Source organism: Charadrius vociferus, unplaced genomic scaffold (assembly GCF_000708025.1).
Source record: "Charadrius vociferus isolate BGI_N301 unplaced genomic scaffold, ASM70802v2 scaffold158, whole genome shotgun sequence".
Lineage (NCBI taxonomy): Eukaryota > Metazoa > Chordata > Aves > Charadriiformes > Charadriidae > Charadrius > Charadrius vociferus.
In genome coordinates this window covers 535,356-546,006 of record NW_009661372.1, presented here as the reverse complement: position 1 = coordinate 546,006, position 10,651 = coordinate 535,356, and the positions used below count along the sequence as shown (strand labels likewise).

At 39.4% G+C, this 10,651-nt stretch overlaps 1 protein-coding gene across 1 annotated transcript in view; it reads left to right on the top strand.

The window, feature by feature from the left end:
• DTWD2 (DTW domain containing 2) overlaps window positions 1–10,651 on the top strand; it is a 65,528-nt gene that overhangs the window by 1,180 nt on the left and 53,697 nt on the right. Inside the window, exon 2 of the mRNA XM_009893818.1 lies at window positions 3,630–3,720. Within this exon, the coding sequence (XP_009892120.1) occupies window positions 3,630–3,720 (91 nt within the window). The remainder of the gene's footprint in view (window positions 1–3,629; window positions 3,721–10,651) is intronic.

The following is a 10,651-nucleotide window of genomic DNA, read 5'->3' as shown; positions in this document are numbered from 1 at the left end:
TGTAACATTGTTATTCTTTGCTCTGGGTTTAAATCCTTGAATTACCTCCCTTTAGTTTTCTGTATATGGCTGTAAGAGTGCACTCATTTGCATTCCCAGAATGGTGTCTGTTTTCAGAACATGTAACAAGGAAAGAGTTAGTCCTGAAGCAAGAGAGGACATTTATATTTGTAGGAGAGTCATACAGATATTTGAAAGGAGTTTCAGAATTAGCTCACTGTTTTCTAGGCTGCTGTGTGTTCACTTTCAAAGTATGTCTTCCCAGAAACTAGTAATGACACTAAACCTGACGCCACAGTACAGCACAGTCCACTGTCCAGATTCAGTTCTGCTGGGAAAACAGACTACATGTTATTCTTCTGAACATCTTTAATTTAGATCTGAATAACAGAAGGAAAGCTGAGAAGTCTGTGCATGTGTATGTGCATGGCTGTCTTTTGTAGATGGAGTGTTTTTGCAAGACATAGAATGTTTTTGGTTTTGTTATTTTGTCATAAGCTTTTAAACCAGAAATGCTGTATTGAAAAATGGGTAAGAACCCACTGAATAGCTTTGATCTGTAGTGAGATTGTATACAGGTGAATAATACTGTAAAAATTGTCCTCCTTCAAATCCTAATCTCCACCCACAAACCTTTTCCTTAATATTCTGAATACTACTGTTCCTGCCTGGAGCAGATTGCTACTTTAATTTCAAATGGGAGAAAACTGTTGATCGTCATTAAGTAAGTCCCCTGGTGCTGCCTGTACTCTTCTGTAACACCAGCTGCGTATGTAGGGCAAGATTACAGTGGAATCTTTAAACAAAAGAAAAAGACAAAAAGCCTTTTCTGCCTAGGTGGCCTTTCTCAGAGCAAAGGCAGCTTTTTTGGTGGTGGAATAGAACTTCTCTTGTTCTGCAGTGCTTCCTATCTGACTGCTGTAGGTTGGTAGTGTCAGCTTCACATAGGAATAATGTTTTTCTTGTCTCAGCACAGTAACTGTTTGGTACCAAAGTGAAAGTACAGAAATAAGTCTTGTGCCCCCAGGGTGGGGTTGTAAAAGTATGTATTCAACATAATTAGGTACCTAATTGGGTACTTAAAGTTAAGTAACGTACATACATGTGTAAGTAATTAAATTATATTGGAAAGTATTTTATTTGTCATGGTTTGTGCTGTCTGCTCCCTACAAATCAAATTATAGGTAGAGTTTATTCTGTAGCTATTTGAAAACGCTTGTTTTCTGGGTAATTTCCTTTTTTAGTTTGGGGATTGGACTTTTTTTTTTCTTTGTGAGGTTAACAAAGCTTAAAAAGCTACCTGTGAAAAAACCAAGGCAGTGTGGAGAATACACAAAGCATATAGAAAAGAGAGACTTGAAAATAAGTAAGTTATATCTAGCCAACTTTGTTATAGTTAAACATCCTGAGGTCAGAAATCACCGGAAACTGTTTCCGTCTGCTTATAAAAGCTAGTGAGCAATGCAGCTCTTTTTTTGGATTGACGTCACAAGCTAATGGTTTTGGAACAGCTTTGTGTAGTAGATTTTTGTGCCTTAATCTCTCCAGAGTAGAAAATGCCACATTAGGGAGAACAATAACACTTTCTTTGTTAGTGAAACCAGCCATTTAATAACAGGGAGAAATTAAGGAATCACACTTTGTACAAAATTGAGTTTTCACTAAATCTGGTGATCAAAAAGAGGATGAGTAACTTAACAATCAGGGCACAGGCAACAAACAGCCTCCAGGGGTATTTGCTGCTTCCAGATTGTTAACAAAACTGTTTTCAGAAATTTCTATTTAAATTGGTTACACATGAGAAAATTCTGGGAAAAAGGCAGTGGTACAGCACTGGAGAATTTCTGAAATTAGACCCACCAGACCTGGAAGTGAGGTTGGTTTCAGTTCATTCACAGTGAAGATCCCCGGAATAGCCCACTGAATGGGGAAATCAGTGAGTACTTAATTTTTGGCTCAAAGCCTGTCCATTAATACAACAGAATATGCCAAATTTATGCAGGATTAGCAACAGGAAAATGCCAGCACTCTAAGTGTGAAGGAAAGACAGACAGCAAGCCACTGGAACAGTATGCCAGAAGAGTGTATGAAAATAATTTCCTTTTTATCATTAGGCTGATTTCTTGGCCATGGGCCTTTTAGTCTACATAGTTCAAAATACTTTTCCAGTGCTTATTTTGATCAGTACCAATCCCTTCCCTTAGGTCAACACTTCCCACACTGCTTTAAATTTAGACCATTGTTGGGTAACCTTTAGCTGTACACCCTGTGGAGAATGGAATATTCTCTGTGTTTCAGTAGTTGGGGCTATAAGTAGGGGGTGTAAATTAACACAACCTGTCAACTGTTAAAGGGAAGCTTATCTATTGTTATTGCCTTTTTATAATACCACCCTTTTACTGGTAACTACTAATGACTAGGGAACAGTTATACTGACTTGGATTACTGTAACATTACTTAGTACACTTGGCTGCATGTGTGCTCTTGTGGACAAGCAAGTGCAGTGTCAGTCAGGCTCACCACGAACTTGATCTGGACCTCTCTTCAGAATTCATTTCAGTAAATCATGTCTCCTGCAGTGATTATTTACTGTCTTTCATGTGTGACCAACATATAAACTATAACCAATAAAGATTACAAGGATGATGCAGGTGAAGTTGTGCTTCGAGTCCCTAGTGTTCTGCTGAAAATCCTGACTTTGTATTTTTTAAGCTCAGAGAGCTTCATTTGCAGGGACGGTATGATTTTAAGTGGTGAATGCTGGTAATAGCTTCACTGTTAAGGAAATTCTTAATTTTTTCCGAGTTATTGAATAACATATGTGAGTAGATATAGTGACTTCTGTGTGTGCAAATGCATGTGTGTGTTTGTGGTTTTGGTGTAACAACTTCAATTACTCCTGTGTATAACTTCAAGCTTAACTCTTTGCTTCTGTTTATTCTTGATCATTCAGTATATTAGTTTCATGCCAAACATATTTAAGTTCATTTCTTTAGATACAGTTCTCCTGCTAGTCATTTTAACAGTTATATGGAGTATAGCAAAGAATTTTAAGATTTTATTTTCTTTTTTCAGACTTAAATTAGAAGTTCCTGATAAGGATTTTTTGTTTTCATACTACATATCTACTGCGTATTTCAGCGTAGATGGAACTATAAAAAATGAACCCAATCATAAATATAGCATGCCTGGGGTTTCCTGTGTATATACTTCTAAAATTTTCTGTTGTGATTATAAATATATATGCTTTTATAATATTTTATCAAATTATTGAAACGGTACTAGTTATGAAAAGCAGTAACAGGCTTCTCTGATTGGGGTATGGTTACTAGTGAGTTGCTTCTCTTGAAGATGATGAAAGGATTTTTAGAGTGCTTTAATCCTAACCAGACCACAGGAGGGGTCTGAACACTGTTCTCAAAACTCTATTTCAATGACAACCTTGCTGCTTTATTTTTAGAAATGGAGTTTCAAACAGAAAATTACATCAAGTTTAATACACTGTGTCATAAGGCGAAGTTCTTAATGTGCCTTATGGTGTGTGGTATGTATTTGTGCAATGTATTTATGCCATCTTTCAAAAATTGCTGATTACTTTTATTGTTCTCTCACTCCTTTTTGTCATGTAGGCGTCCTCAGAAGGTGTGTTTATGTCCATTTCTGCCAATACATCCATTAAAGGTCTCCACCTGCTTGTATATAATTCAGCATCCAGCAGAGGTGAGTAAGGCTGTGATAATTGTTCGAGTTTGGCTAGAACCTTAATTCAGCAAATGGTAGGCAAGAGGAAACAGCTGCGCTGTTAACATCACACAATTTTTCTCTTTAAACTTGATGATTGAAATGCCATTTCACCTGAGTTATTGTATGTTTTATTCAGTTCTTCTGAATTATTGTTTCTTCTGAAATTACATCCTATTTCTGCAACTTCCATGCATGTAAGACATCTTTTCTTATCTGAATTGTCCTGCTAGAGTCTGAAGTTTACTTGCCTTGGTGCAAATTGCAAGAGTTAATCTTGACATGGTCTCTCACAGAGGTGGTCAGGGTTGATCCAGAGAGGTATGTATTTCGATTATAGTAGTGGTCTTTTATTCTTGTTAGCGTTCTGTTAAAAATGTGAATTAAGCAATTCATCTTAGTGATGACCTTAGCTGTTTAGCCAATGAAAACCTATAGTTTAGCTTCAGAACAGTATGTTTTGGTTTACCTAATAGGAGAATTTATGTTGACATTTCATTGTCTGTTAGCTATGGAGTATGGTGATGGATCATAAGGGTTTTAGAAGTTGGACTGCAGTTACAGAGCTGTGGGTAGATGTTGGGTCTACAAATTAGACTGTGAATTTCAGAAACCTGTGCTCTTCTACTTCAGCTGCTTACTGAGCATTATAGAGTAGCTCAGTCAGCACGCAGAGGATCTTTGCCTGAAGAAACTTAAGCAGAATGTAAAAGAGCAAGTTAGAGAAAAATGTTCTCTCACAGACGAATAAAACAGAAGCCATGACATGTTTAGTCTGTCAATGGGAAAGCTGTGATTTTTAATTATAATTAGATTATAAGAAGAATACTGTTTTGTGTTACTTCTTATTTCAAAAATACTTAGGTATACACTTGCTGGAAAAAGAGGTGTAAAAATGTGCCAGAGAACTTTGAACTGGCATTTGAATTGTGTTGAATTTCTTATTCTTGGTGGAGGTTATTAGAAAGAAATTTGCCGATTCTTTTTACATTTCATACACCATTCCTGTGTCCTTCTGGAAGGCCATCTACATTTTTATTAAACAGCAATCACAACAGCAGTCTGTTACAAAGGGATGCAACTTTTGTATTAGTATATGTTACGTAATGATAATTCATGATACAGTAGTTTTGGAAGACCACTGTATTTGAAGACAATCCATCTGAAAGGAAAAATTTAACTATCTGACTATACGAGGACACTGGGCTTATCAGATCAGTCCAAACAAATGGTGGGAAGCTAAGAATACCTTACACTGATATTTGAAAGTGTTTGTCTTAGATGATTACAGGTGGTGCTTTTGACTTCAGAACAGCAGAGGCATACCTGACATAAGTTTCCTTTGCTGTAGCTGCTCATACCCAAAGTACAATAAGTCTTGAAGGCAGATAAGCCCTCTGGACTGGATCTGATCCTTCAGCCTGCCATTTCACTACAGATACGCTCTCAGAGTCTGTTTCAAAAGTACCTCATTTACCTAACCAGGGAGTGAATGTCTTTCCCCTACTGCACGTCAGTGCTGACTGTCATCCTCCATATGCTTCATTATTTATTGGCTTTGGAAGTCTGCAGCGCAGTGAAGTAAGCCACCAACTATGGTCAAATGATGCTATTAAGACTTGTATTCAGGTGAAATAGTAATGTAGGAAGTCAGGAACAACGTTTCCTGTGCTCTGATTAATGAGGCTAAGTCTTCACATTCTTACTATCCAGAGGTCATGCTGCCAGATAGACCTGTGCAGGTATCAGGTACTGTGAAAGAGAGTGTCATGACCACTAAATGAGTGACAGATGCTCTTTTTATCCTCTCTCTACCGTCTCAGAAGAGAAGGGAGAGAGAATAAGAGAGATACAGACTTATGGGTTGAAAAGAAACTAAACTACTTTAATGAAATATTAGTAATAAAAAGAAAAGATAATAATATTACTAAGACAATAATAAAATATACACAAAACCATATCAAGCTCCCAGGATGATGACCATGTCACCGGCAGGCGCTAGGAAAATCCCAGACTGGAGTCAGTGATGGACAGGAACTGGGTGCCGGATCTGGATGCAGGGACACACAGATCGGGATCAAAGGCAGATGCGCAAACCGAATCCTCCTGGCCTGCTGGCCGTTGAAGAAAGAGGGCTGACCCTTTGATCCCTCAGCTTTTATACTGAGCATGAGGCAGATGGGATGGAATACCCTGTTGGTCAGTTTTGGGTCACCTGTCCTGTCCGCTCCTCCCCGCAGGTGGGACGCCGCTATGCTTTTCCGCTTCCGACCCTCCAACGGGGCAAATAAAGTCAGTTGCCTTGGGTGTTATAGCAATAAGTGTAAGCAAGAGCCTCTCTGCATGCCATTCCTTGGCATCAACCATATACATCAGAGCTTATCTGCTAGAAGTAGACATTGTCTGAAAAATGAGCCATTCATTTCAGAGAGTGCAGTTAGTTATGGAGACGTAACTGAAAAGTAAAGTTACTGAAAAGAGAATTGGCACTGTTTCACCTCAAACCAAGACAGAGAGGAATCGCTATTGCAGAGCAGTGGATCTCAGGTGAGGTATCCTACCATCCAGCTTCCATTTTGCGTAATAGGTCCATGAATTAATTCATTTTTCATCTGTGAAGGAATTAAAAGATAATCCAGCATTCCTTGTCAAGGGGTGAATACTTGTTTTCTGAATAATGTTAGAGTACCATTGTTCATAATGAGAGTAACTTAAAAATTAAGTGTATAGAAACCCAGTGTTCTAAACCTGGCATCGGGACTAGTGGAAAGGTGGAGTTATTTGCCTAGCCTAATTTATTTTTCTTTTTGCATATCGATACAGATACACAAAAGTAAATAAAGTATTTTTTTTCTGTTTTCCCTTCTCACGCCTACTGTTATGAGTCTTATGTTGGGTCAGTGGCTTAGCTAGGTATACAAACCCCTGTACACATTTGTCTTACCTTTGCCTTTTATCATCCTTGGAGAGATCTTGGATTATGTGCTTTTCAAAACCTGAGTGACAGGTATAACTCGGGACAGAACCCTTAAAGCATAGCAGAGGCTATCTGTTTAGGTTGTTCCACTTCCCTGTCTTCTTTATCTGATAAGTGTAAGAATTTTCAGTGTTAAGCTTCTGAGAAGAAAACTTAGATTGTGTGGATTTAATGAATTTATATATTGATCTAATGCCAGTAATTAGCTTTGACTTGCTCAATATAATACATCTTCTGTATAGTATTCCTTATTGAACAGTAAGAATCAAATATAAGGGCAAAATTTTTGCTAATTGTCCTAACAATTCATAAACAAAAATGGAGAAAATGTATATCTGCTGACTTTAATAAGTATTTTTATTAGTTACAACTGTGCTGTGCATTGTAGATGGGCAATGCTATGCTAACCAAAAGTACCACTAATTCCCAGAAAAGAAAAAAAAAACAAATGTGAAGTTAAGTTGCACTGGGTCTGGCTGGGATGTAGTTCACTGTCGCTATAGCATCTCTCATAGTGCTGTGCTTTGTATTTGTGGCTAGAATGATCTTAATAACACACCAGCGTTTGAGCTACTGCTGAGCAGTGCTCACGCAGCATCAGGACTGTCCCTCCACACCCCCTCCAAAGGCCAGTAAGCCTAGGGGTGGGAAAGAGATTGGGAGGGGACATAGCCAGGACAGCTGACCCAAACTAACCAAAGGGATATTCCGTACCATATGATGCAATAAAAGCTGGGGAGTGGGGGGCAGCATTTGATATCAAGGCATTTATCTTGTGGAGTAACTGCTACATGTGCTGAGGCCCTACTCCCCAGGAAATGGCTGGACATCTCCTGCTGGTGGGAAGCAGAGAGTAAAATCTTTTTGTTTTCCCTTGCTTCCACACACAGCCTTTATTTATTAAACGGCCTTTATCTCGACCCACAAGTTCATTTTCGTCTTATTTTCTCCTCCCTGTACTGCTGAGGAGAGGGAGTGATAGAGAGTGGCTTGGTGGGCACCTGGAAGCCAACCAAAGTCACCCCACCACATAAGTCCTCCAATCCTATTTCTATTTAAGTACTTCAGTGACCAAATAATGAATAAACAAAGAGTTGCAAATCACTATTAGAACACTGAGAAGAAAAAAGGAGAGCGTAACTGCTCACTTCCAAACTAGCAAATGGAAAATAGCCGATACGTTAACAAATAGGTTGTATATAGTCTAGTTAAATACAAGTGGGTTTTAATGAAGAAAATTATAAACAAATGAAGCCTTTTTTTGATGTTAGTTTGATTTAGCTGTTCTTAAGCTTCTGTTCTCAGACAATTCCTTTCAGTTTTTAATTTTATGTTATATCTTCCTGTAAACATGGATTGGTTTTTAGGTTGGAAAATTCCACTTTTCCTGTTGGTAAGAGAATGTATTTATTTGATATGAAAGGTAATTCTAGAGTAATGATACAGCACTGGAGGGAACAGTTGAATGGCTTTCCCTTGACTGATGATAGCTCTTTTGGTTTTGCTTATCAGAGACAAATAATTGATTTTCTTCCAGTTCCTTTATTGCCACTTCTTATATTCTTATGAATGCTGAAGGAAGTCTTCTGACTAGTGAATTGGAGTGTTATTTAATTAGGATGAAATAAAGACCAATAATACTGTACCATCATTGATGGCTTATTCTGCTTTGCTGAGACAGAAGAAATCAATAGTAGTTTGAACGATATTTCTCCCTCCCCTTGCTAGCACTTCACTCCCCAGGTACTTTCATCTTCATCTGTCCCTAGGAAAGACATCACGCTGCTGCCGCCTTGCAAAGTGTTGGGGGACGCAGCAGGACAACTTATTCCTTTAGCTCCATGATATTTATTTAGATCAGTAGATATGGATCAGAAAAAGCCAAATTAATAAAGATTTTAGGTAACAGTGATAAAAGTCTTCACAGAACTAATTTAACAGCAATTTGGTAGCAAGACAATGTGAGAGCTGCAGGCAGCTACACATTGATACTTGTGGAGATACCCAGAGAGAGCTAATGAAGGCATTATGTGTTCACAAATACTGCATTGTTGATATGCAGCTCATAAATCAAAAGACGGACCAAAGCCCCCTGGGTTTTCATTAATTAATTCTGTGGTTTAGGGACTGATCTTTGGATTTTCATTGTCTGAATCATGAGACACTCAGGTTGAGAATATTGTAAGAACTAATTTCTCACTGGGTTTGGGGCTTTCATAATCCTCACCTGACTTCTAGTGTCTTGCCTTCTGCTTGATTCAGCTAATAACCTTTGTTCCTTTTGTGATACATAAATAAACTGAAACTTTCATTCAGGTTCTGGTGTTGGCTTTCTGTCTTCATTAAACGCAAGATAAACCTATGCTCCCTCTCCTTGATGGGAAAACAAAAATTGACATCCTGTATATTCAAGTTCAGTTTCAATACTTCTTGTCTAGGCAAAAATGAGTGTGCTCCCATCTGTGTTAAATAAAGGACAGAAACAAATTGCTGTGTTTGATAAGTAGATGGTTTGCTTCAGCTGGCTCTGCTTCCCTCTTCCTGCACTTTCTGAAGCTTTGTTCCAGCCCAGCTCTCTTAAATGCTCTTTGAGATCTGAAGAGCCCCTTCTCCCCACCCAGGCACAGCAGTCACCTTCCTCATCTGTGGCATAAAGATGTAGGCAGATGCCTGGTCAACACAGCCTGAATGGCACGAGGTGGAGTACTCATGGCAGTGTTGGTGCTGTTGTCCTGGTTACTGTAAAGTCACAGCAGAGTGGAGATGTTTGTATTTCACACTGTCTGTTCTGATACGCCCAGTCCTTTTATTTTTAGCACCTGTTTGTGGAAATCAAGCCCTTCCCTCATTTTCCATTATAGAGACATTAGCTGCCCAACCAATATTAATGCTAATGCTGGGGTTTGCCTACTGTTTATCATTCTGTGAAGTTTTGTTGTTGTTTTTGATACTGATAGCCTAGTTCAGATTTATGCTGATGATCATAGGTTAGTTAAGACTAAGTTTAATACTGTCAGTCAAAACAATATGATCTGAATGCATCAAAATGGGTATTTTTTCTTATAGATTTTTTTTTTTTCTGTTACCTGGTAAGATCTTTTCTGTGTCTGTAGTCATAGAGTCATAGCACTGCTGAGGTTGGAAAGGACCTTTATGATCATCAAGTCCAACCATTAGCCTACCCTGACAAATCACTTCTAAACCATGTCCCCAAGTACTATATCTACCCTTTTTTAAACAGCTCCAGGGATGGTGAATCCACCGCCTCCCTGGGCAGCCTGTTCTAATGTTTTCAGTGAAAAATTTTTTCCTAATATCCAATCTAAACCTTGTCTGACATAACTTGAACCCATTTCCTCTCGTCCTATCGCTTGTCACCAGGGAGAAGAGGTCAGCCCCCACCTCTCTACAACCTCCTTTCAGGTAGTTGTAGACAGTGATAAGGTCTCCCCTCAGCCTCCTCTTCTCCAGGCTAAACAACCCCAGTTCCCTCAGTCGTTCCTCATAAGACTTGTCCTCCAGACTCCTCAGCAGCTTTGTAGCCCTTCTTGGGACACGCTCCAACACCTCCATGTCCTTCTTGTAGTGAGGGGCCCAAAACTGAACACAGTACTCGAGGTGGGGCCTCACCAGGGCTGAGTACAGGGGGATGATCACTTCCCTAGTCCTGCTCACCATGCTGTTCCTGATACGGACCAGGATGCCGTTGGCCTTCTTGGCCACCTGGGCACAGTGCCGGCTCATATTCAGCTGGCTGTCCACCAACACCCCCAGGCCCTTTTCTGCCAGGCAGTTTTCAAGCCACTCTTCCCCAAGCCTGTAGTGCTGCATGGAGCTGCTGTGACCCAAGTGCAGGACCCGGCACTTGGCCTTGTTGAACCTCATACCATTGGCCTCGGCCCATTGGTCCAGCCTGTCCAGATCCCTCTGCAG